At 42.1% G+C, this 27,873-nt stretch overlaps 1 protein-coding gene across 1 annotated transcript in view; it reads left to right on the top strand.

Annotated features, from left to right (window-relative positions):
- The window catches only part of LOC127003103 (uncharacterized), a 62,519-nt gene extending 34,937 nt beyond the window's left edge, over window positions 1-27,582 (top strand). The window contains exons 2-4 of the mRNA XM_050869515.1: window positions 16,086-16,210; window positions 25,296-25,389; window positions 25,851-27,582. Coding sequence (XP_050725472.1) covers window positions 16,086-16,210; window positions 25,296-25,389; window positions 25,851-26,656 — 1,025 coding nt within the window. The 3' untranslated portion in view covers window positions 26,657-27,582. The remainder of the gene's footprint in view (window positions 1-16,085; window positions 16,211-25,295; window positions 25,390-25,850) is intronic.
- The last annotated feature ends 291 nt before the right edge of the window (window positions 27,583-27,873 follow it).

Here is a 27,873-nt window from a genome sequence, read left to right as displayed (position 1 = left end):
ATCTAACAAGGCTTTCGTAGACTTTGTGGACATTTCCAGGGGTAGTTTTATGACCCTGGTGGTAGTATGACAAAGTTTCAGTACCATGAACGTAAAGAGCCGCTCATGAGGAAGCATTAACCTCATTTTTGTCCTAGTATAGCATCTTAAAAATTACTTCAGTGTTTTTTCCCGTACAAGTTTGATGCTTCTGGGTGCCACATATGACCAACCTTCTTCGCCTGGCTAGGATGGAAAACCCACATCTGTCTTTTCTCTGTTTCCTGGCTCCTCGATTGCCTTACGCCACTTCTACCTCATCCTCACAGGTTTTGTACGTTTTTTTCTCCCCACAACGAAGTACTATTCCTGGAAAACGTCAGGGGCTCGAGATTATAGAGACGGCGGACTTTTTGCTCTTTTCTCTGTTTCCTGTCACCTGAATCGCCTTACGCCACATTTTTACTCCATCTTCACCGATCATTCACACTCTTTTCTCCCCACAACGAAGTACTGTTCCTGGAAAACGTTAGAGGTTCGAGATATAGAGAGGACGGACTTTTTCCTTTTTTCTCTGTTTCCTGTCACCTGAATCGCCTTATGCCACATTTTTACTCCATCTTCACCGATCATTCACACTCTTTTCTCCCCACAACGAAGTACTGTTCCTGGAAAACGTTAGAGGTTCGAGATATGGAGAGGACGGACTTTTTCCTTTTTTCTCTGTTTCCTGTCACCTGAATCGCCTTACGCCACATTTTTACTCCATCTTCACCGATCATTCACACTCTTTTCTCCCCACAACGAAGTACTGTTCCTGGAAAACGTTAGAGGTTCGAGATATGGAGAGGACGGACTTTTTCCTTTTTTCTCTGTTTCCTGTCACCTGAATCGCCTTATGCCACATCTTTACTCCATCCTCACCGATCACTCATAGACTTCTACCCCCGCAACGAAGTACTGTTCCTGGAAAACGTCAGAGGCTCGAGGTATAGAGAGGGCGGACTATTTTCTTCTTTTCTCTGTTTCCTGTCACCTGAATCGCCTTATGCCACTAGAGTACTTCATCCTCACCGATCATTCACGGACTCTTCCCCCACAACGAAGTACTGTTTCTGGAGGTCAGGAGCTCGAGGTATATATAGAGGATGGTCTTTTTTCTCCTTCTTGCTATGTCTTCTGAATTACCTTACGCCACTTCTTTCTTCTTTACTTCATCCTCACATATTATTTTCGTTTTTTGTTTTTCTCATCGCAATAAAGTACTGTTCCTGGAGAAGGTCAGAGGCTCGAGGTAAAAAGAAGGGGGACTTTTATCATCATTTTTCTGTCTCCTGGATTGTTTTACGCCACTCCATTAATTAGTTCTCACCGATCATTCACGGACTTCTCCCACCACAACGAAGTACTGCTTCTGGGAAAGGTCAGAGGCAGGAGGTATCTCGTGGGCGACTGGGCGGATTTTTTCTTTTCCCTCCGTTTTTGCCCGTCATATATATGCGATATATATATATATAAAGCCGGGATGAGCTATATATATATATATATATATATATATATATATATATATATATATATATATATATATATATATATATATATATATATATATATATATATATATATATATATATATATATATATATATATATATATATATATATATATATATATATATATATATATATATATATATATATATATATATATATATATATATATATATATATATATATATATATATATATATATATATATATATATATATATATATATATATATATATATATATATATATATATTAATATATATGAATATATATATATATATATATATATATATATATATATATATATATATATATATACAGCAAAGGAGACAGCTCAAGGGCTTAAAAAAAGAAAATAATGAAAAAAAAAAAGCCCGCTACTTACTGCCCTTAAAAAGATTAGAGAGGAGCGCCCGAAAGAGAAGTCAATTTCGGGAGGAGAGGTGTCCTGATACCATCCTCTTGAAAGAGTTCAAGTCGTAGGCAGAAGGAAATACAGATGAAGGAAGATTGTTCCAAAGTTTACCAGCGTAAAGGATGAAAGAGTGACGATGCTGGTCAACTCTTGCATAAGGGGTTTGGACAATTTAGGGATGAGCTTGAGTATAAAAAAAAAAAAAAATATATATATATATATATATATATATATATATATATATATATATATATATATATATATATATATATATATATATATATATATACATATATACATATATATATATATATATATATATATATATATATATATATATATATATATATATATATATATATATATATATATATATATATATATATATATATATATATATATATATATATATATATATATATATATATATATATATATATATATATATATATATATGTATATATATATATATATATATATATATATATATATATATATATATATATATATATATATATATATATATATATATATATATATATCTGTGGTGTGTGTGTGTGTGTGTGTGTGTGTGTGTGTGTGTGTAGCGGTTCAGGCGTTTTTCAACTTCTTGGTTGTTTTCTCTATTTCTCTAACAAGAGATCGTTGACGGCTGTTCAGATTTGTCAACTGGCATCCAAGATTCATGTTATCTAGACGTCTTTCGGTCTATAGGAAGACCCTCTTCAGGAGAAGTTCGGAGTGGAATGAAAGTGGGTGTTCGTTCGTTTGGTTTTGAGGGGCTTGTACCCTCGCGGGCTGTATGCCATAGGCATACTGGATAATCTTATGGAATGATTACTGCTTCCAGGATAGAGACCCCTCAGCGTGTGCCCACCGCATCACAGAGGTGATTGTCTCTGGAATGGAGGCATACATTCCACGTACTTTCTCTACTCCTCATGCTAAAAAGCCTTGGTTTAATCACGCTTGTTCTCGTGCTGTCAAAGATAGAGAGGCAGCTCACAAGAGGTACCAGAACCTTCGCACTCCTGCCAACCATGATCTTTATATTTCTGCCCGGAATCGCGTCACATATATTCTTCGACTTACAAAAACCTCTTTCATAAATAGAAAATGTCAAAAAACTTGCTTTTTTCTAATTCTTCCCGGTACTTCTGGCACTTAACCAATAGTATCTCCTTCAATTTTACTTCTTCATCTTTCCCTCCTCTTCTTAACCCTGACGGCAGCACCGCCGTCTCATCTATCTCTAAGGCTGAACTCCTCTCTCAAACTTTCTGTAAAAAATCCACTCTGGACGATTCTAGGCATATTCCTCCTACTCATACTCCCTCTGACACCTTTATGCCTGTTATTAAGATTCTTAAGAACGATGTTTTCTATGCCCTCTCTGGCGTCAACTCTGAGAAGGCTTATGGACCTGATGGAGTGCCTCCTATTGTCCTTAAAAACTGTGCCTCCGTGCTGACACCCTGCATGGTGAAACTCTCTCGTCTCTGCCTATCAACATCTACCTTTCCTTTCTGCTGGAAGTACGCGTTCATACAGCCTGTGCCTATGAAGGGTGACCGCTCCAATCCTTCTAAATAGCCCCCTACAGCATTACTTTCCTGTCTATCTAAAGCTTTTGAATCACTCCTTAACCGGAGGATTCAAAAGCACCTTTCCACTTCTGACCTTCAATCTGACCGCCAGTATGGGTTCCGCAAGTGGAGTTCTGCTGGCGATCTTCTTGCTCTCTTAACTGACTCTTGGTCATCCCCTCTTATCCGTTTCGCTGAAACTTTCGCAGTTGCGCTATTTTTTTCTTTTTCTTTTACAACAAAGGAGACAACTCAAGGGCGCAAAAACAGGAAACAATAATAAAAAAGCCCGCTACTCGCGGGTCCTAAAAACAATCCAAAGAGGTGGCCGAAAGAGGGGTCAATTTCGGGAGAAGAGGTGTCCTGATACCCTCCTTTTGAAAGAGTTCAAGTCGTAGGCAGGAGGAAATACAGATGAAGGAAGATTGTTCCAGAGCTTACCAGCGTGAGGGATGAAAGAATGAAGATGCTGATTAACTCGTGCGTAAGGGATTTGGATAGTATAGGGATGAGCATGAGTAGAAAGTCGTATGCAGCGGGCCAGCGGGAGGGGGGGGAGGCATGCAATTTGCAAGTTCAGGAGAGTTGTCAGCGTAAAAATAACGATAGAAGATAGAAAGAGAGGCAACATGGCGGCGGAATTTAAGAGGTAGAAGACTATCAGTAAGAGGAGGAGAGCTGATGAGACGAAGAGCCTTAGACTCCACTCTGTCCAATAGATGGTATGCACGTGACGTCATGATCCCAAGTAAACAATAATAAACTGCTGGGTGGCCGTGGCAACCGCGAACGCCGCAACGATGGTTATAAGCGGTGTTGTGCTTTTGGCTGTTCAAATAAGGAAGGTAGAGACAATGTCTCATTCTACAGATTTCCTAAAAAGTTCACATCGAAGAAAAGTGAGCTTGAAGCGGCCATAAATCGCAGAGAACTGTGGATAAATGACCGACCTACCGATAAAATAAAAATCTAATAGACTACAGAGGTAGGTATACTACCGTAATATTTGTCAAAATTATTCAAGTTGTACCCACATCAAGGTGATTTATCAAAACACTACCTGGGGTCACCACAGAGGTATATAACTGTTGGGGTAACAGTATAAAAAAATTTAAGATCCACTGATATAGATACTACGTACATTAAACAACCACACTACATATAAAATATTTTACCTTAGCTGTGATGACGCACACCGTGGAAGCATTCCCTTGATTGATGTCTGTGATGAGTAGCTCACTGACCCATCCAGCAACACTTAAGAACATAAGAACATAGGGAGACTGCAAGAGGCCTAATGGCCTACACGAGGCAGCTCCAGATTTCCCCCAACTACCACCTGTCATCCTCGTCCATGTAACTATCCAGTCTACTCTTAAACCAAGATATCGTCCCTGCACTCACTATATGTGATTGCCGAGTCTATTCCATTCCCCCACCACCCTATTACTAAACCTTGCAATGCTTGCCTATTTCCCTCCTAAATCTATACTTTTCTAATTTAAATCCATTACTGCGTGTTCTATCCCTCTGGCTAATTCTCAGTATTTTACTTATATCGCCTTTGTTGAAACCCTTGACCCATTTGAATACTTCTATCAGATCTCTCTGCACTCTTCGTCTTTCTAGTGAATGTAAGTTGAGATGTTTTAGCCTATCTTGATATGGGGGGTTCCTCAGCCCCTGAATCATCTTGGTCATCCTCCTCTGAACTGATTCTAGCAGGCTGATGTCCATTCTGTAGTGTGGGCACCAAAACAGGACAGCATAATCTAAGTGTGGCCTAACTAACGCAATATAGAGTCTGAGGATTACCTCTGCACTTTTGTTGGTTACTGTCCTGTTAATATAGTCTAATCCCCTGTTAGCCCTATTCCTCGCACTAATACATTGTTTCCTTAGTTCACTAACACTCTCAAATCCTTTCACACTCTGCTCTACCTATCGCTGTGGAGTATTACTATACCCGTGTAATGGGTTGCGAGTTCCTACACTTAGTACGCTATCATTCCTACACTTAATATGCTAGTTCCTACACTTAGTACGCTATCATTCCTACACTTAATATGCTAGTTCCTACACTTAGTACACTATCATTCCTACACTTAGTACACTATCATTCCTACACTTAGTACACTATCATTCCTACACTTAGAACGCTATCATTCCTACACTTAGTACACTATCATTCTTGCACTTAGTACGCTATCATTCCTACACTTAGTACACTATCATTCCTACACTTAGAACGCTATCATTCCTACACTTAGAACGCTATCATTCCTACACTTAGTACACTATCATTCCTACACTTAGAACGCTATCATTCCTACACTTAGAACGCTATCATTCCTACACTTAGAACGCTATCATTCCTACACTTAGAACGCTATCATTCCTACACTTAGTACACTATCATTCCTACACTTAGTACACTATCATTCCTACACTTAGAACGCTATCATTCCTACACTTAGTACACTATCATTCCTACACTTAGTACACTATCATTCCTACACTTAGTACACTATCATTCCTACACTTAGAACGCTATCATTCCTACACTTAGTACACTATCATTCCTACACTTAGTACACTATCATTCCTACACTTAGTACACTATCATTCCTACACTTAGTACACTATCATTCCTACACTTAGTACACTATCATTCCTACACTTAGTACACTATCATTCCTACACTTAGAACGCTATCATTCCTACACTTAGTACACTATCATTCTTGCACTTAGTACGCTATCATTCCTACACTTAGTACACTATCATTCCTACACTTAGAACGCTATCATTCCTACACTTAGTACACTATCATTCCTGCACTTAGTACGCTATCATTCCTACACTTAGTACACTATCATTCCTACACTTAATATGCTAGCTCCTACACTTAGTACGCTATCATTCCTACACTTAGTACACTATCATTCCTACACTTAATATGCTAGCTCCTACACTTAGTACGCTATCATTCCTACACTTAGTACACTATCATTCCTACACTTAATATGCTAGTTCCTACACTTAGTACGCTATCATTCTTACACCTAATACACTAGTTCCTACATTTAGTACGCTATCATTCCTACACTTAAGGAGCTGCCTTGTACAGGCCTACCGGCCTCTTGTAGACTCCTGCGTTCTTATGTTCTTATGTTCACTTAATACGCTAGTTCCTACACTTAGTACGCTATCATTCCTACACTTAGTTTTTTTTTTTTTTACAGCAAAGGAGGCAGCTGAAGGTCAGAGAAAAAAAAACAATAAAAAAAGCCCGCTAATCGCTGCTCACATAAAAGAACCAGAAGAAGTGGCCAAAAGCAAGGTCAAATTCGGGAGGAGAGGTGTCCTGATACCCTCCTCTTGAAAGAGTTCAAGTCGTAAGCAGGAGGAAATACAGATGAAGGAAGATTGTTCAAGAGTTTACCAGTGTGAGGGATGAAAGAGTGAAGATGCTGGTTAACTCTTGCATAAGGGGTTTGGACAGTATAGGGATGAGCATGAGTAGAAAGTCGTGTGCAGCGGGGCCGTGGGAGGGGGGGAGGCATGCAGTTAGCAAGTTCAGAAGAGCAGTCAGAGTGGAAATATCGATAGAAGAAAGAAAGAGAGGCAACATCGCGGCGGAATTTAAGAGGTAGAAGACTATGAGTAGGAGGAGGAGAGCTGATGAGACGAAGAGCCTTAGCCTCCATTCTGTCTAGAAGAGCTGTGTGGGTGGAGCCCCCCCACACGTGAGATGCATACTCCATACGAGGGCGGACAAGGCCCCTGTATATGGATAGCAACTGCACGGGGGAGAAGAACTGGCGGAGACAATACAGAACGCCCAACCTCGAGGAAGCTGATTTAGCGAGAGAGGAGATGTGAAGTTTCCAGTTGAGATTTTGAGTTAAGGATAGACCGGGGATGTTTAGTGTTGAAGAAGGTGACAGATGAGTGTTGTCGAAGAATAGGGGATAGGTGTTTGGAAGATTGTGTCGAGTTGATAGGTAGAGAAATTGAGTTTTTAGAGCATTGAAGGACACAAGGTTCCTTCTGCCCCAATCGGAAATGATAACAAGGTCTGAGGTTAAGCGTTCTGCAGCCACCAGTCTGGAGTCGTGTACTTCCTGTGTTGATGGTCTTCTATTGAAAGAGGTTGAATAATGCAGAGTGGAGTCGTCGGCGTATGAGTGGACAGGACAGTTTGTTATGGAAAGAAGATCATTGATGAATAACAGGAAGAGAGTGGGTGATAGGACAGAGCCCTGTGGAACGCCACTGTTGATAGGTTTAGGGGAAGAGCAGTGACCGTCTACCACCGCAGAGATAGAACGGCCAGAAAGGAAACTGGAGATAAAGGAACAGAGAGAGGGATAGAATCCGAAAGAGGGCAGTTTAGAAAGCAAAGACTGGTGCCAGACTCTATCGAAGGCTTTCGATATGTCTAGCGCAACAGAGAAAGTTTCACCGAAACGGCTAAGAGAGGATGACCAAGAGTCAGTTAAGAGAGCAAGAAGATCGCCAGTAGAACGCCCCTTGCGGAATCCATACTGGCGATCAGAAAGAAGATTAGAAGTGGAAAGGTGCTTTTGAATCTTCCGGTTAAGGATTGATTCAAAAGCTTTAGATAGATATGAAAGTAAAGCTATTGGGCGGTAGTTTGAGGGATTGGAACGGTCACCCTTCTTGGGCACAGGCTGTGCAAAGGCATACTTCCAGCAGGAAAGAAAGATAGATGTTGATAGGCAGAGACGAAAGAGTTTGACCAGGCACAGTTTTTAAGGACAATAGGAGGCACTCCATCAGGTCCATAAGCCTTCTGAGAGTTGAGGCCAGAGATGGCATAGAAAACATCATTAGGAAGAATCTTAATAACAGGCATAAAGGAGTCAGAGGGGGGATGAGTAGGAGGAATATGCCCAGAATCGTCCAAAGTGGAGTTCTTACAGAAAGTTTGAGCGAAGAGTTCAGCCTTAGAGACAGATGAGACGGCAGTGCTGCCGTCAGGGTTAAGGAGAGGAGGGAAAGAGGAAGAAGTGAAATTGGAGGAGATATTTTTGGCTAGATGCCAGAAGTCACGGGAAGAATTAGAAGAAGCAAGGTGTTGACATTTTTTATTTATGAAAGAAGTTTTTGTAAGTCGGAGAGTAGATTTGGCACGATTCCGGGCTGAAATGTATAGATCAAAGTTAGTTGGACTTCGAAGGTTCTGGAACCTTTTGTGAGCTGCCTCTCTATCTTTAATAGCACGAGAACAAGCATGATTTAACCAAGGCTTTTTAGCATGAGGAGTAGAGAAAGTACGTGGAATGTATGCCTCCATTCCAGAGACAATCACCTCTGTGATGCGCTGAGCACACACAGAGGGGTCTCTCTCCTGGAAGCAGTAATCATTCCACGGGAAATCGGAAAAGTACATCCTCAGGTCGTCCCACCGAGCTGAAGCAAAATGCCAGAAGCATCGCCTCCTTGGTGGGTCCAGAGGATGCACAGGAGCGATAGGACAGGATACAGAAATAAGGTTATGATCGGAGGAGGCCAACGGAGAGAACAGTTTGACAGAGTAAGCAGAAGGATTAGAGGTAAGGAAGAGGTCTAGAATGTTGGGCCTGTCTCCAAGACGGTCGAGAATACGAGTAGGGTGCTGAACCAGCTGCTCTAGGTCGTTGAGGAGAGCAAAGTTGTAGGCTTGTTCACCAGGCTGGTCAGTGAAAGAGGATGAAAGCCAAAGCTGGTGGTGAACATTGAAATCTCCCAAGATGGATATTTCAGCGAAGGGAGAGTGGGTCAAGATGCGCTCCACTTTAGAGTTCAAATAGTCAAAGAGTTTTACATAGTTAGTAGAGTTAGGTGAGAGGGAAACAGCACAGATGTATTTAGTAATAGAATGACAATGAAGTCTTAGCCAGATGGTGGAGAATTCAGAAGAGTCAAGGTCGTGGGCACGAGAGCAAGTGATGTCGTTGCGCACGTAGGCGCAACATCCAGCTTTGGATTGAAATTTAGGATAGAGATAGTAGGAGGGAACAGAGTAGAGATTGCTGCCCGTAGCCTCAGAAACCTTTGTTTCGGTGAGGAAGAGAAGGTGAGGTTTAGAGGAGGAGAGATGGTGTTCCACAGAATGAAAATTAGAACGGAGACCGCGAATGTTGCAGAAATTGATAAGGAAGAGGTTCGAGGAGTTATCAGGACACCTCTCAAGTCGGCAGCCAGAAGGGGAGTCCTCCCTGGGGGAATTCATGGTCCCCCCCCCCCCAGGCGGGGACTCCGAGGCAGTTATTTTTTTTTTCGCCATGTTGAATTTTGAATTTTGGGAAAAGGTGTGTGTGTTTTGTGAATGTAGTGTGGTGTAGAAAGAGAGAGGAACTGTCTTTAGAGAGCATGCTGAACTGCTCTCTGGTGTTGATGAGACAAAAGGGAAACGGTTAGTGAGGACATGGGAAGGGTCTTTGAAGGGCTTCAGCACCCTCCTCGCTTCCCATATATCCTCACCGGGAGTAGCTCACGCCCGTTCGGTAGGTGTCTTCCTACCTACTCCTGCCAACCCTTAGTGGGCTAGTTCCTACACCTAGTACGCTAATTCCTACACTTAGTACGCTACAGTTGTAGGTTGTAAGCTTCCAGACTTCTATAGGCTCTTAAAGTCTTGTGATTATATCTACTTTTGAAGTTTATCAAATACTGATATATATCACTGTGGCGTAAGTCTGGAAGATCGCCACCTAGCAGAGTCGTAATGTCTTTCCCCTTGGGCTTGTGTATATTAAAGTGTCTATATTCCCTTTACACTTTTCACGGTATTGTGCCACAGAATTTGAGTTTAATGTCATAAGGACATAGTCTGCTAACGAAACATCACCAGCAGCTTCTCCGCCATCGCAAATGAGGGTAAGGTGTGGTATGTACAGCGTCCACGGCCAAAGATATAGGGTTTGTTTACCTCTCGACACGGCCAGAGCGTCCGGCCCACGTGTTCGGGGAGGGCTTAATGACGTCAGTGCATACCATCTAAAGAGCTGTGTAAATGGAGCCCCCCCACACACACACACACGTGAGAGGAATATCGCATACGAGGGCGGACAAGGCCCCTGTATATGGATAGCATATGTGCGGGGGAGAAGAACTGGCAGAGACGATACAGAAAACCCAACCTCGAGGAAGCTGATTTAGTAGGAGAAGAGATGTGAAGTTAAGGATTGACCGAGGATGTTTAGTGTTGAAGATGACTGTTGAATATTGTCGAAGAATAGGGGATAAGAGTCTGGAAGATTGAGTAGGGTTGATAAGTGGAGAAATTGAGTTTTTGAGGCGTTGAAGAACACGAGGTTCCTCTTACCCTAGTCGGAAATGATAGCAAGGTCTGAAGTTAAGCGTTTTGCAATCTCCAGTTTGGTGTCTTGTAATTCCTGTTGAGAGGGTCTTCTGTTGAAAGAAGTTCAATAATGCAGAGTAAAGTCATCAGCGTATGAGTGGATAAGACAGTTTGTTATGGAAAGATCATTGATGAATAACAGGAAGAGAGTGGGTGATAGGACAGAGCCCTGTGGAACACCACTGTTGATAGCTTTAGGGAAGAACAGTGACCGTCTACCACAGCAGAGATAGAACGGCTGGAGATAAAGGAACAGAGAGAAGGATATAATCCGAAAGAGGGCAGTTTAGAAAGCAATGACTTGTACCAGACTCTATCGAAGGCTTTCGATATGTCTAGCGCGAAGGCTTTGATATGTCAAGTGCAAAAGAGAAAGTTTCACCGAAACGGGTAAGAGAGGATGACCCAGAATCAGTTAAAAGAGAAGAAGATCGCCAGTTGAACGACTCAGGAACCCATACTGGCGATCAGATAGAAGGTTGTGTGGAAACGTGCTTTTGAATCTTCCGGTTAATGATTGATTCAAAAGCTTTAGACAGACAGGAAAGTAAAGCTATAGGGCGGTAGTTTGAGGGATTGAACGGTCACCTTCTTACGTACAGGTTGCATGAAGGCAAGGTACTTCCAGCAGGAAGGAAAGGTAGATGTTGCTGATATAGGCGGAGGCGAAAGAGTTTGACCAGGCAGGGTGGTAGCACGGAAGCACAGTTTTTAAGGACAGTAGGAGGCACTCCATCAGGTCCATAAGCCTTCTGAGAGTTGAGTGCAGAGAGGGCATAGAAAATATCATTAGGAAGAATCTTAATAACAGGCATGAAGGAGAGGGGGGATAAGTAGGAGGAATATGCCCAGAATCGTCCAGAGTTGTTACAGAAAGTTTGAGGAAGAGTTCAGCCTTAGAAGATAGATGAGACGGCAGTGTTGCATCAGGGTTAAGAAGAGGCGGGAATGAGGAAGAAGTGAAATTGGAGGAGATATTTTTAAGTTGCAGTCTCTGGGAGAATTAGAGAAAGCAAGGTGTTGACATTTGCATGGATAAAGGAGTTTTTGATAAGTCGAAGAATATTTGGTACGATTCCGGCGGAAATGTAAAGATCATCGTTAGCTCTGGTACCTTTGTGAGCTGCCTCTATCTTTGACAGCATCGAGAACAAGCGTGATTAAACCAAGGTTTTTAGCATGGGGAGTAGAGAGTGATGTGGAATGTATGCCTCCATTCCGAGAGACAATCACCTCTGATGCGCTGGGCACACAGAGGGTCTCTATCCTGGAAGCAGTAATCATTCCACGGAATGGAAAGCACATCCTCAGGTCGTCCCACCGAGCTAAAGCAAATGCCAAAAGCATCGCCTCTGGGTCCAGAGGATGTACAGGAGCGATAGGACAGGAAACAGAAATAAGATTGTGATCGGAGGAGCCCAACGGAGAGAAATAGTTTGACAGAATAAACAGAAGGGTTAGAGGTAAGGAAGAGGTCTAGTATGTTGGGCAAGTTAATGGGTCTCCAAGACGGTCGGGAATACGTAGGGTGCTGAACCAACTGGTCTAGATCGTTGAGCAGCAAAGTTGTAGGCTTGTTCACCAGGCTGGTCAGTGAAAGAGGATGAAAGCCAAAGCTGGTGGTGAACATTAAAATCTCCCATGATGAAGATTTCTCAAGGAAGGGAAAGAGGGTCAAGATTTGCTCCACTTTAGAGTTCAAATAGTCAAAGAATTTTACATAGTTAGTAGAGTTAGGTGAGAGATAAACAGCACAGATGTATTTAGGCAATAGAATGACAATGAAGTCTCAGCCAGATGGTGGAAAATTTGAAGAGTCAAGGTCATGGGCATGAGAGAAAGTGATGTCGTTACAGCACGTAGGCGCAACATCCAGCTTTGGATTGAAATTCTAGGATAGAGATAGTAGGAGGAACAAAGTAGATATTTTCTGTCAGTAGCCTCAGAGGCCTGTGTTTCTGGTGAGGAAGAGAAGGTGAGGTTTAGAGGAGGAGAGGTGGTGTCTGGCCACAGAATGAAAATTTTAGAACGAAGAGCGCGAATGTTGCAGAAATTGATAAGAAAGAGGTTCGAGGAGTTAACAAGCACACCTCTCAAGTCGGCAGCCAGAAGGGTAGTCCCTCCTTGGGGAGGTTTCTGGTCCTCCCAGGCGGGGACTCTGAGGCACAGTAATGGTCTGCAATTTAGAATTTAGAATTTTGGGAAAAGGTGTGTATGTTGTGTGAATTGTAGTGTGTTGTGGATAGAGAGAGGATCTGTCTTTAGAGAGCATGCTGACCTACTCTCTGGTATTGATAAGACAATAGGGAAACGGTTAGTGCAGGACATGGGAAGGGTCTTTGGCGGTTTGGAGGCACCCTCCTCGCTTCCCTTTATATACCTCACTGGGAGGACTTGTGCCCACCTCGGTAGGTGTCTTCCCACCCACTCCAGCCTATCGGAAAAGCCTTCTGATAGAGTTCAAGGCACAAGTCTTTTGCTTTCTAAACTGCTCCCCATAACGGTTTCTATCTTCTCTCTGTTTCTTTTACCCAGCTCTTTTCGGCTGTTCTATCTCATGGCGGTGGACGGTCACCGTTTTCCCCAAAACCTATCAACAGAGTGTTTCACAGGGCTCATCTATCTCCCACTTCTTCCTGTTATTCATTAATGATCATTCTTTAACAAACTGTCCTATCCATTCGCATGTTGACGAGACTCACTTGCAATTATTCAATCCTTCGTCAGAAGACCCTCTCAACAGGAATTATACATCTAGATTGGTGCCAACGATTAACCCTAGACCAAGAATATTTTCATTGGGGTAAGAGGAACCCAGTCCTTCAACAACCTGTGCCCACTGCCCATCTACCGACACAATCTTTTAAACACCTGTCCCCACTCTCGTCAACCCCTTTTCAGCTGTCACCTTTCAACATTGGGGACATCCTCAAATTCATCCTTAGTCGAAACTAACTGAAACTTCACATTTCTCTTACTGAATCAGCTTCCTCGAGGTTGGCGTTCTGTATCGTCTCCGCCAGTCTTACTCCCCCCTCACAGATGTCATTTATAGGGCCTTGGTTGTCCGGCCCTCGTATGGAATATTATGCATTCACGTGGGGCCCCACCACAATAGCGCCTCCTGTGGACAGAGGGAGTTCATGCCTTCGTCTCATCATCAGCTGTCCCCTCCTTATTGATGTTCATATTCAAATGGACTCTTTCTTCACGAATTTTTCACGCTGGATTGCTCTTCTGAACTGCTAACTGTATTGCCCAATCTCTTCCTGCGGCCCTGGCAGAATCTTGACTGTCCACTTAGCTCATCCCTACACTGTCCAACCCCTGCAAGAGCACCAACATCTTACCTCTTTCACCCCAGACTGGTAAATCCTGAAACAGCCTTCTCTGTCTGTATTTCCTCCTGCCTATAACTTGACTTCTTTCTAAGACAAGACACCTCTCCACTGAAATTATATATATATATATATATATATATATATATATATATATATATATATATATATATATATATATATATATATATATATATATATATATATATATATATATATATATATATATATATATATATATATATATATATATATATATATATATATATATATATAAAAAAAAACTAAAAATCTCAAATTCTGGAGCAAGGAAATTATAAAAAAAGGTTGAATTTTAAAGCTAAGTACAGTGGAACTGCCTTTTGTTCCATACGGAGAAGTAGTAGACTTATACGTTATAATGTGGTTCAATGGAGTGAGACGCTTACCGGAACCCTAACGGTACCCATTACCAATACTAGTACCGGTTGGATTCCAAGAGCGCTTAGTGACACGCTCGCCAGCCCTGCCTGGCTGGCCGGCTGTGGAGTGTGGAGACGAGCGAGGCCTTGATGTGCTGAGTCGCTGCCCGTCTTCCTGCCATCCGCTGTGTTGCCCTACGTGGTTACTTCGATCCTCTCTCCCGACTCCATTATTTTATTAACTTATCTATTAGATAACTCTTCATGTCCGATTATCTTTTTATAAGATTTGCTAATACTGTTAATGTTATTAGACTGATTCCATCCATAATAACTATATATGCTATTTTTTTTCGAAAAAATAACTATTCACATCATTCAAGGGAGAGAGAGAGAGAGAGAGAGAGAGATTATTCATATCACCGAGGTATCCACTCAGGCACTCAGTCTCAGCCTCTAAATCGTGTGAGGAAGAAATGAAGCACATCATGAGCGACTGATCAGTATGCTGACAGTCGTCTATCTCTTATATTCTGCCGCAGTGTTGCCTCTCTTTTTATCTTCTATTGATATTTTCTTGCTGTCTGCTCCTCTGAACTTGGTAATTGTATGCTCTCACCCCTCCTGCCACCTCTTCCTCCACTCGATTTTTTACTCTAAGGTAAAAGTAAAGTTGGAAGCATACGCTGTAGCAGCGCGTGGCCTCGGTGCTCATCTCCTTAACATTGGCCCTTGAGCCTGTGGCGGGAGGGAGCCCATTACCACGGGACAACAGGGTCAGTGTGACATCCGGGTTATCACAGTTTACCTTCCCGAGGTTTCCCCAGGTACCCATTTATCGACCATCCCAAGAGGGAGGATGAACAGTTGGTTGAGCTGCACACCGACTGTCCGAGCCGGGATTCGAGCCCGGGCCCGCGGAGTGGCACGCTGACCACTAGACCACGGAGGCGTATAGTATATTTCTACCGTAGATCATCCCTATACTGTCTGAATCCCCTATGCAAGAGTTAACCAGCATCTTTATTCTTTCATCTCTTCTACTGGTGAACTCTGATATAGTTTTCCTTTGTCTGTATTTCCTCCTCCGTACCACTTGACCACTTTCAAGAGAGGAGTATCAAAACACCTCTCCATCCAATATTGATCTCTCTTTTGTTCACTTTTTTTCCCTTTTTCTATATCGGACCACAGATAAGTGGACTTTTTTTTATATATATTTTTGCCCTTGAGCTGCTTCCTTTACTGTGGAAAGAAGAAAGCGAATAACATTCAGTTTCTTCCTGTTCTATTTTTTTTTTTTTATCTACTTTTGCTCTCGAATGAGGCATTATTTCTTTGATATTTACTTACCTTTTTATGTAACTTTGCTAAATCTTTTGTTCCTCGAAAAGGAAAATGGCAATTATTGTCAAGCGTTCCTATATCTTAATTCATCCGCACAGACGAGAACGAGGGAACTATTCCTGACGTAGCCCAGGACGCCTGCCAGAAGGACAATGACGAGCCGCCCACCCAGATGCCTGCAGGCCTCAGCATCAAGGACTTCATTAAGGAGAATATTGTAAAGGTGAGAGAGAGAGAGAGAGAGGAAGAATATATTTTCAAGAAATTATAGGGCTCTAACCGATAAAGAAAATTTAACACTCAGACTAAGTTATAGAAACTGCAATAACGCATATATAAAATCCAATAAAATAGCCCCACTGAGTGTCGGGGATCGAACACGGGCCATCTAAGGGAAAGTCTGGGCAGCAAACCAACTGAGCCACTGATGAGCTAAAAGGCCAGTTGTGGCACTCATTCGTGTTACTTTACGGGACTTTTTCGGTGACCTATTTAAGTTTCTCTAATGTATATACATACCTTGTGTGCCATTGTGGATTATTAAAGAGTATCCAGCTATCGCGATTATGAGAGGGTCACCTTTACCATCATGTCTACAGTACACGCCTGGTGCGTCAGGTATAGTGGCTCAGAAGTAGGCATTTCGCGCAAAAGTGGCTGAGTATTTTATTACCCTGACTCCCCTAGATGCCCGAATTCGATCAATGGTGTTGCATTACGGATTTATTTTTCTTTGGGTTATTCCAGTTTATCTTATGTAGCCTATCAATTGTGCGTTGGCACCCATGGTTCTGGTACCGTGAGCACCTAGAGATCTCTTCTGAATTTTGCAAGGTCCATGAGGTTGAGAATTGCAGAATTTTTGTACCAGATAACAGAGCTTGTTCACTGGACTTAGTATAGCAATCTTGAAGGAGTAGCTAAGGATATCGAGCACATCCTTATAATCACTCCTTGGAGGATCTTTCATGGCTGTATGGTTTTCCGGAGTGCCGAGTTCTTGGTAGCCTGTTGTTCCAACATTCAAGATTCATGTCAGATAAACAGATAAAAAAAAAATTACAAGATGTAACCAATCTGTATTTCATCTTGAGAGATCGAAAGACATAGCATGTGCGCATGACAGTCTCCAAACAGTTCAATGCGCTCAGCACCCTTGAGTACCCAATAGAACTGCGTGATACATTTAAATGTATGCTTCACATTATGGTACGGCAAATATATATATATATATATATATATATATATATATATATATATATATATATATATATATATATATATATATATATATATATATATATATATATATATATATATTCTTTATGGATTGAAAATGTTTGAAAAACAGATATTTTTGGCTCAAATCACCCGTCCTAGGCGAAAATCTGTGGTCACAACTGCCCCGCATTTAGGAATTGAATAAATCTAAATAGATTGAATAAATCTTAATCTTATCATTTCTAACCAAAAAACTATTTTTTTTAACGTGTCCGTCTTTGGCGCAGGTAGGCTTTCTTGGTGGGTGCCTGATGGTCGGCCCCAGCACGTTGTGGCGCAGGCAAGTGTTTATAGTGGCGCCATCTTGCTGGCTCATGCTGCCCCCCGGAGCTCAAAGGTGACCCTCTCTTTGTGAGAGATAATCTAGAGTGTGGGTTGATAGGTGGTCTTCTGGACAGCATGTGGGTAGTCTTAGGACATTCTGAAGTGACTGAAAAATTCCGGCTTGTATACCACAGGGCGGGGCGCACACCCGCATCGTCCTAGATGCGGCGCCGTCATGCTCTCCACTCAGCCACCGCCCACCCAATGGACAGAAATTTGAAAATTTGAAAACAAGAAAATTTGTTGTACTTTAGCCGTAAATATAGACGGTGACGAACGAAGTCGAACGAACGCAACTCACATAGGTAAGAACTAACTCTCACTGAACACTGTACGGATGAGAAAGCCGTACTGATATCCATTTGCTGGCGCAAGCACCCTACATAACGCAAAAGAAAACCTTTACCAAGATTGATGTTCTGCGATGAAGGAGTGTTTTCTTTTAGAGTACAGGAAGAAGCTCAAGGGCAAAATAAATAAGGAAAAAAAGCCCGCTAATCACTGCTCCTATAGAAGAAAGTATGGATGAGTAGCCAAAAGTTGCGGTCAAAATATCCAGTGGTATGCTTAGCAAAAACTGAATGCTGGCAGCGATGCTGGCGGCTCTGGCAGCCATGGTTCGTCAGGGGTCACCCACATCATATCAGCTATTCATTATTTTTGTCAACGACCTCATCAAAATGATAAAGGACGGTGCAGGAATAGAAGGATTCTTGTCCTGGCTTCACGTCCTGGTCCTTATGGACGACGGTTTTAGTGGCTACCACACGACCCAACATGATACAGAAAATTAGCATTGTGAAGAAATACTGCGACGAGTACGGAATTAAAATGAACCTGGCTAAAACGAAATTTTGTGTCATTAATTGCGAACAGGGTGATAAGAAACCGCTATACGTGACTGACTTAAGCCCCGTTCACACTGTGCCGACTCTAAGCCCGACTACCCACGACTCTAGGGTACACGAGGTCTTGGGTGTTGATGTGAAAGGGTCGGACATGTCTTGAAAGAGGTCCTGAGACTGTTGCCGAATGCGGCGCCGACGTCATGACGGGAGTCTGGAGTCGTGAGAGTTAGCACAACAAGCTGGCAACTAGTTGGCCGAATGTCCCAGTCAGTCGGCAAGACACCAAGACGCCAATAAAACCTTCCCCCCCTTCTTGGAGCGTGGGAACTAACTTGTCAAATGGAAAAGTCGCTGGGTTGTCGTGGCCCAGAGGCTTTAGTAGTTGAATGGTGCGACAAGTATACGTATTTGGGCTCACCGTTCACGGCAGACGGCTCCACAACATCTGCTGTCAAGGCACACGCGACATCAAAGATTCCTCACGTGCTAAAATATGTATAATTTATAAGGAAAAATATCGACATCACATTCATGGTAATGAAACGCGTATTTGATGCAGCACTGGTGTCCGCTTTACTATTCGGCGGTGAATCATGAATGTCCAATGCTATTAAGTGTATGGTTAAGCTGTACAACTGGTGTCTCAAGGAGCTGCTGGGGGTCAGAAGGTCCACATGCTTGTTACTTAGAGACAGGCGACCCATCTCTTTCCCAGATGAACAACAACATAAATTTTTCAAAAAAATGTGGGCAGAAAGATCTAGCATGAACGATGACCCTCTCACTTTTGCAATAAAACTAGCCCTTGACAGCAATACATCGATCTCCAGACTCATCAGTCAATATATAACGAGCGACGTGAGAGACGCTGAGGCCGATAGGCAAGAATTCATATATTATATCGTGAACAGTGACTCGTCAAGGCGCAAAACATACGTTGAAATTAACCCAACTTTTGCCCTCCATGCAGTGTGCGATACTAAACACTCGATCAACGAAACCCAAAGAATAGCATTCACTCGCTTCCGGGTAAGTGGCCACAGCTTGGCGACTTGAGGAGCGGCTGTTTTGGTGTGGCCTTGTGCAGACGGAGGTGCACGTGTTGGAGCACTGCCCCTACACACAACACCTTAGGCAATTGTATGGCTACAACACTATTCAAGACTTATTCTCAGACAATCACGCCACAAATCTTTAATTAATAATCCACAATATTTTGAGAACATATGAGTGAACTAGCGATAGTGTAAAGCGCACTTTATGAAGATATCAATTATTTATATCACCAGCCTACATTAATTGGCAAAGGTTAGTGTTTGGTTTGCTTTATATATAGTCTTTTAATTGTTTTGGGAGGTATTGGTTTGTACACTGAGGTTGTATGTTGTATTTTTATGCCTGTGTACTTATATCTTAGTTTGTATTTTAATCTACGTGAATGGTTTGTATTTCGAGGTTTTGTATCGGGTTTTATTGGTTATTATACGAATTTTTATGTTTGTGTACGTGAATTTTAGCTTGTGTGAATGGATCTATTATATGATTTGTGTCTTATGAGGTCTCGATATAATTTGTTTTGTATTGAAGTTTTAGGTCAGTGTACGAGTATTACGTCGATGTGTTTGTATTTTACGTTACGTGAAACGTTACTAGTGTTTGAATTTTTTTTTCCTGTTCTTGTTGTTTGCTTGTTTAGTGGTGTCGGTTTGAGCTTATTTTTTTTTTTTTTTTTTTAATTATTGAGAATCACTACGCGCCACCAAAGTACGATATTACGCCTCCATATTATACTTAAGGGACGAAATACATGTCCCTTAACCATAATATGAAGGCGGAAAAACTTAAAAGTAAAGAAAAAGTGGTAAAGGTAGTGAAAAGGCATATACATACATTTGTTTTGGTGTCGGCTGCGGCCATTGGGAGTTGAGCAGTGTTGTCAACGATCCAACGCCTGGTTAGCGATTAGCCAACGTATGTGAGACCAGGTCCCCCACGCGTGTTTTTTTTTTTTTTTTTTTTTTTTTTTTTAGAACACGCACCTTTACCCAAAGGGTTTTGTGAAGGTTTGGGCTGGGTAAAGTATTAGGTAAAGTTGCGTGTTCTAAAACAAAAAACAAAAAAAAACGCGTGGTGGACCTGATCTCACATGCATGGGCTAATCGCTAATTAAACGTACCATCGCTAACCTAGCGTACCATCGCTAACCGGATCGCTGGCAGCACTGCTCACCTCCCAATACTGCAAGAGCAAGAGCCGCCGACACCAAAACAAATGTACGTATGAATAATATGCCTTTTCACTACCTTTACCAATTTTTCTTTACTTTTAAGTTTTCCGGCTTCAGCGACGGGCCAAATCTGTGGCTTTCCCGTGTACCAGCGACGGGCCAAATTTGTGCCATGATATATACCTCCCAAAATAGATGAAACATAATCTAATCACAAATGCTTTGATCTATATTATGCAATGGTTTAGGTGAGGGGTGATTTTTTCTCATTTTCTCGCTTGGAGAGACCAATAAGAAACATGGTCCCCGCTGCTACCGGTTTAAGTATTATATGGAGGCGTAATATCGTATTTTGGAGGCGCGTAGTGATTAAGTGTATAGCTGGACTACAGTTGGTCAATGATAATTTAATGTGTTATTACTATTAATTGATTTTATCTTGTTTTTTATGTGTTTTCTTTTATATGTGTATTATGTGATTTTTTACAAGATTACAGTTCTATATTTGTACAGCACTTTGCGAGAATTTATAGGCTTCACGTATTTTTTTATGTAATTTAATAGAAACTGTGGTCAATACACTATCTCTCTCTCTCTCTCTCTCTCTCTCTCTCTCTCTCTCTCTCTCTCTCTATATATATATATATATATATATATATATATATTTATTTATTTATTTATTTATTTATTTATTTATTTATTTATTTATCTAAAAAGAATACGCGATTGGATTTTCTTTATTTTAGATTTTCGTTTCAGTACAACTGGAGTAAGTAGGAGGGCACCTACCGAAACGGGCGCAAGCCACTCCCAGTGATGTATATGTGGGAAGTGAGGAGGGTGTTGAAGCCCGTCAAAGACCCTTCCCATGTCCTCACTTTCCGTTTCCCTATTGCTTCATCAACACCATAGAGTAGTTCAGCATGCCCTCTAAAGACAGTTCCTCTCTCTCTATCCACACCACACTTCATTCACACAGCACACACCTTTTCCCAAAATTCAAAATTCAAAATGGCGTACAATAACAGAGAGGCTCGGAGTCCCCGCCTCGGGGGGGATAATAAACTCCCCCAGGGAGGCCTCCCCTTCTGGCTGCCGACTTGAGAGGTGTCTTGATAACTTCTCGAACCTCTTTCTTATCAATTTCTGCAGCATTCACGGTCTTCTTTCTAATTTACATTTTGTGGAACACCATCTCTTCTCCCCCTCACCGAAACACAGGTTTCTGAGGCTACTAACAGCAATCTCTACTCTGTTCCCTCCTTCTACTTTTATCCTAAATGTCAATCCAAAGATGGATGTTGCGCCTACGTTCGCAACGACATCACTTGCTCTCGTGCCCACGATCTTGACTCTTCAGAATTTTCCACCATTTGGCTAAGACTTCATTGTCATTCTATTACTAAATACAGCTGGGCTGTTTATCTCTCACCTTACTTTACTAACTATGTAAAATTCTTTGACTAATTGAACTCTAAAGTGGAGCACATCGACCCACTCTCCCTTCGCTGAAATCTCCATCTTGGGAGATTTCAATGTTCACCACCAGCTTCGGCTTTCATCCTCTTCCACTGACCAGCCTGGTAAACAAGCCCACAACTTTATTATCCTCAACGACCTAGAACAGTTGGTTCAGCACCCAACACGTATTCCCGACCGTCTTGGAGACAGGCCCAACATACTAGACCTCTTCCTTACCTCTAACCCTTCTGCTTAATCTGCCAAACTGTACTCTCCGTTGGGCTCCTTCGATCACAACCTTATTTATATATCTTGTCCTATCGCTCCTGTACATCCTCTGGACCCATCGCAGAGGTGGGTGGCTTTTGCTTCAGCATGGTGCGACGACATGAGGATGTACTTTTCCGATTTCCCGTGGAATGATTACTGCTTTCAGGAGAGAGACGCCTATATGTGTGCCGAGCGCATTACAGAGGTGATTGTCTCTGGAATGGAGGCATACATTCCACGTACTTTCTCTACTTCTCATGCTAAAAAGCCTCGGTTTAATCATGCTTGTTCTCGTGCTGTCAAAGATAGAGAGGCAGCTCACAAAAGGTACCAGAGCCCTCGAACTCCTGCTAACCATGATCTTTACATTTCCGCCCGGAATCGTGCCAAATCTATTCTTCGACATACCAAAACCTCTTTCATCCATAGCAAATGTTAAAACCTTGCTTTTTCTAACTCTTCTCGGGACTTCTGGCACCTAGCCAAAAATATCTCCTCCAATTTCACTTTTTCATCTTCCCCTCCTCTCCTTAACCCTGACGGCAGCTCTGCTGTCTCATCTATCTCTAAGGCTGAACTCTTCGCTCAAACTTTCTGTAACAACTCCACTCTGGGCGATTATGGACATATTCCTCCTACAAATCCCCCCCTCTGACTAATTTATGCCTGTTATTAAGATTCTTCGGAATGATGTTTTCCATGCCCTCTCTGGCCTCATCTCTCAGAAGACTTATGGACCTGATGGAGTGCCTCCTCTTGTCCTTAAAAACTGTGCCTCCATGCTGACACCCTGCCTGGTCAAACTCTTTCGCCTCTGCCTATCAACATCTACCTTTCCTTCCTGCTGGAAGTATGCTTTCATACAGCCTATGCCTAAGAAGGTTGACCGTTCCAATCCCTCAAACTACCGCCTTATAGCTTTACTTTCCTGTCTATCTAAAGCTTTTGAAGCAATCTTTAACCGGAAGATTCAAAAGCATTTTTCCACTTATGACCTTCTATTCGATCGCCTGTATGGGTTCCGCAAGAGGCGTTCTACTGGGGATCTTCTTACTCTCTTAACTGATTCTTGGTCATCCTCTCTTAGCCGTTTCGGTGAAACTTTCTCAGTTGCGCTAGACATATCGAAAGGTTTCGATAGAGTCTGGCACAAGTCGTTGCTTTCTAAACTGCCCTCTTTCGGATTCTGTCCCTCTCTCTGTTCATTTATCTCCAGTTTCCATTTTGGCCGTTCTATCTCTGCATTGGTAGATGGTCACTGTTCTTCCCCTAAACCTATCAACAGTGGTGTTCCACAGGGCTCTGTCTTATCACCCACTCTCTTCCTGTTATTCATCAATGATCTTCTTTCCATAACAAACTGGCCTATCCACTCAAGGCACTTCGTTTCATCAGCTCTCCTCCTCTTACTGATAGTCTTCTACCACTTAACTCCGCCGCCATGTTGCCTCTCTTTCTATCTTCTGTCGATATTTTCACGCTGACTGTTCTTCTGAACTTGCTAATTGCATGCCTCCCCCCCTCCCGCGGCCTCGCCACACACGACTTTCTACTCATGCTCAACCCCATACTGTCCAAACTCCTTATGCAAGAGTTAACCAGCATCTTCACTCTTTCATCCCTTGTGCTGGTAAACTCTGGAACAATCTTCCTTCATCTATATTTCCTCCTGCCTACGACTTGAACTCTATCAAGAGGAGGGTAGCAGGATACCTCTCCTCCTGAAATTAACCTCTCTTTCGGCCACTCCTCTGCACTCTTTTTAGGAGCAGTAAGTAGCGGGCTTTTTTTTTCATTGTTGTTTTCTTTTTTGTATGCCCTTGAACTGTCTCCTTTGCTGTATAAAAAAATGGATGTATAATGCCATACAACAGTTACGTATTATATGCTTCCTCAGGCTGTGATCAACCAACAGCATGAGAAGCTTAACGGCGTAAAGGTAAAAGGTAAACTAAAAAAGAATAAATAATTAAGTGGAAAATGAGTATAAAATACCGTTGCTAATAAAAAAATAACAACTAATCGCTCGAGGCATGGTATCTGGGTCCCTTAAGGTAATTAGAAGCACGAGTTATGGAAAGTGAAAGAAACTGAGAGAATGAAAGGAGCGCGTCACCAAATCCTTTCCTTACAATGCACATGGCGTTACTGACCGTGACTGAGCCGTATATTCTGCAGTTGAGCGGCAAAGCGATCTGACTCAGTGTGTGGCGAAGATGTCAGGAACCATACCAGATACATTTGTATGTAATAATTATATCGAATTGACTGGGAATATAATCGAATAAACCGACTCACATGCTTCGAAATATAGGCAGCAGGACACGTCCATAAGCAAGGCATTTAATGCTACCGCTCATGGGCATTTAAATATGTCAGAGAAAAAATGTCATTCACAACCTCTATAACATATAGTGCTGCTAATATTTTTCATACTCAGTTTCGATAAAATTCAAACGTAATCACAATATGCCACGTCAAACGCCCCTTTTATACTTTAACTATTTTGGAAATTGTATATACATTTCTTTGCGAAGATATTTAAGCTTTAATTTATGGATTTTTGTGCCCTCTTCCAATTAAAAAAAAATATTAAAGTTGCATATTGATATAATGTGTCACTTGCAGTTGTGTTCCTAGTTTATTGTCCTTTTCATAGCGGTGCAATACATGTCTCATAATGTTTTAAACGATAGTTCTTTTTATATCATTTTAATTATCCATTTATATAGGTGTGCTTTATAACACATAAACAATCTAAACAATATAGCTCATCACCATTTACTTTCAATCGTAATTTACATTTTACAGGCTCTCGGAGATTCCTTCCTTCGAGCTCGTTATAGCATAGGAACCTTTTTTACAAAACCATAATTCTCTTACTTTTTTTCCAACAGATGGACCAGCAGCATCAGGACCTGGAGGACGTGCGGCACTACAGCGTGGAAGGGGACGAGATGTCTGCCGCGTCACTTTCCTCCCTGACCTCAGGTAAGTGCTGCTGAGAGAGAGAGAGAGAGAGAGAGAGAGAGAGAGAGAGAGAGAGAGAGAGAGAGAGTTTGTGTTTGTGTGTGTGTGTGTACGTGTGTGTGTGTGTGTGTGTGTGTGTGTGTGTGTGTGTGTGTGTGTGTGTGTGTGTGTGCTTGCGTGCTTACGTGCGTGCGTGCGTGCGTGTGTGATTGTGTGTGTGTGTGTGTGTGTGTGTGTGTGTGTGTATCCTTCCGTCTACATGTGGCAGCTGTTCATTTTTTCATTGTCAGCTATACGTTTTTTTATTAAGTAGTTGATTGTAGCCCAACGCAATATCACTATCGGTATTCATTTTCATTCTCAAAACTACACGAAGTTTAAAGCATTACGGTTTAGAATAAAAATAAAATTTAACTACTATTTTGGGCTATTTTTCCATCAACGTCAAAGTTTTGTCGTTTTATAATCTCTCATTACCTCAGGGTCATCACGGGGCGACATGATCTTCGACATCCGAATGGATTGTGGTCAGAAGTTTGAAAAGCTTGCTCGACTCTACCGCGGAGAGGTAGATGAAGACGATTTAGAGAACGACTCCCCGATCAACCCAAACAAGTCATCCCAGATCCCATCATTCTTTCCACATGAGTCAAGCCGTAACACAAATGAGAGTGATGATCACCGTTCCCCTCCTTCCCCAGCACCCTCCTCTCCTTCGTCTTCATTAGGATCAGGGAGAAACTCCTCCTATATTAGTATGACTCATCCCGAACAGCCGCACGTGCCCATCACCCGGAGTAGCGTTAGCAAGACTATTGCTTCTGTCCTGCAAAACAAGTCTAATATTAGTGTCCGTAAGCCTTCCTACCCTGCAGAAGACCATAAAAAATCGTCATTCTCCCACTCCTTGCATACGTCTATTCGTGAGAAGGCCGGTGCAACGTCAGTATCCATTAAACAAACACCCAACGCATCTTCTACGTCTCTTTTCTACAAGGCGCAGCAAACTGGACAGACGCTCCCTGAAAGTAAGTGGAATCCTGATGATGCCGCCGTCACCACGATCAAAAATCTATACACAAACCCAGCTCACCGCTCCGCCACGACCACTAGAGAACCAGATACCACCACGGACAACAAGGTGAAAGCGACAAATGAACCCGTCGTGAATGGACATTTAAATCATAGAAACCAAACCCCCCATAACTTTTCAGAGAAATCAGCGAACCTAAGTTCTGCGGGAAATAAAAAGCGTGATGACCAGAAAGGTGCGGAGACATGGTGCTGATGAAGGACGGCAATGTGCAGAAATGCAAAATCTAGGAGAGTGGCTAACCTCATCTCATCTTTTGCTCAACTGATACTCTTAATAGACATTTCCTCACTTCTGGGCGACGTGCGTGTGGTAACAGTGTGTGCAAGTGAGCTAGGGCATTTATTTTTATTTTTTATCGTTAATAAATATAGCAGTTACAATTTCTTTGGCGTGACTTCATTGAGTCCCCAGTAGTATTTGGAGAAGTCCGCAAAACTAAGCAATGCCGGTGTCATAGGGAATTTGACTTCCCCCTATCGCGGCATCCCCGAACCATTCACCCTAGTGAATTTAGCTTCCTCGAGCCAAAATCCCTGAGGTTACTTGGACCCCCCCTTGGTATCCCCCTCCATTTTTTGGCACCCCCGAGCCATATACTCTAGGGAATCTTTCATCCCTGTACCGAAATCTCTATGGGAATTTAGAACCCCTTTTATTTCCTACTGAAACATATAATTTCATTATTATTCTTATTATTATTAAAATTGATTTAAAAAAATTGATTTAAAAATATTCAAATCAAATTGGTGGGTAGGCGGTGGCCGAAGTGATAGCGTACTGGACCCACATTCGCCGCGTGATGGACGACGCGGGTTCGAATCCTCACGCTACCACTCGGATTTTTCAGTCACCGCCGAGTGGCTTAAAACTACCCACATGCTGTCCTGAAGACCACCCATCAACCCGGACTCTAGAGGAAGCCGTCCAAGGGAATCAAGAACGAGTTCCGGGGGGCAGCATGAGCCAATGCAAGATGGCGCCACTATAAACACACGCCTGCGCCAGAACGGGCTGGGCCGACCATCAGGCCCCACCTGGAAGAAGCCTTGGGCCGACCATCAGGCCCCACCGGGAAGATGCCTACCGGCGCAATAGGCAACAACGTAAAAAAAAAAAAAAAATATATATATATATATATATATATATATATATATATATATATATATATATATATATATATATATATATATATACATCAAACATTATAAACCCGAATTAAATGGCTCAATACTTGTTGTTGTGTCTGATCAAGAGAATTTTGCAACCAAGTGATCGATCGGCTTGAAGCTTGCACGGGTTTCAAGCATCGAGTGACCAGCGCATATCACCCTCAACCAAATGGTTTGGATGAGCGTTTTAATCAAACTCTTAAAACCAGGCTTCAGCGTCTTGTAGACGAGAACCAATAT

This window comes from Eriocheir sinensis, chromosome 24, assembly GCF_024679095.1.
Source record: "Eriocheir sinensis breed Jianghai 21 chromosome 24, ASM2467909v1, whole genome shotgun sequence".
Taxonomy (NCBI): domain Eukaryota; kingdom Metazoa; phylum Arthropoda; class Malacostraca; order Decapoda; family Varunidae; genus Eriocheir; species Eriocheir sinensis.
The sequence above is the reverse complement of the archived record's forward strand: the minus strand, read 5'-3'. Positions and strand labels throughout refer to the sequence as shown.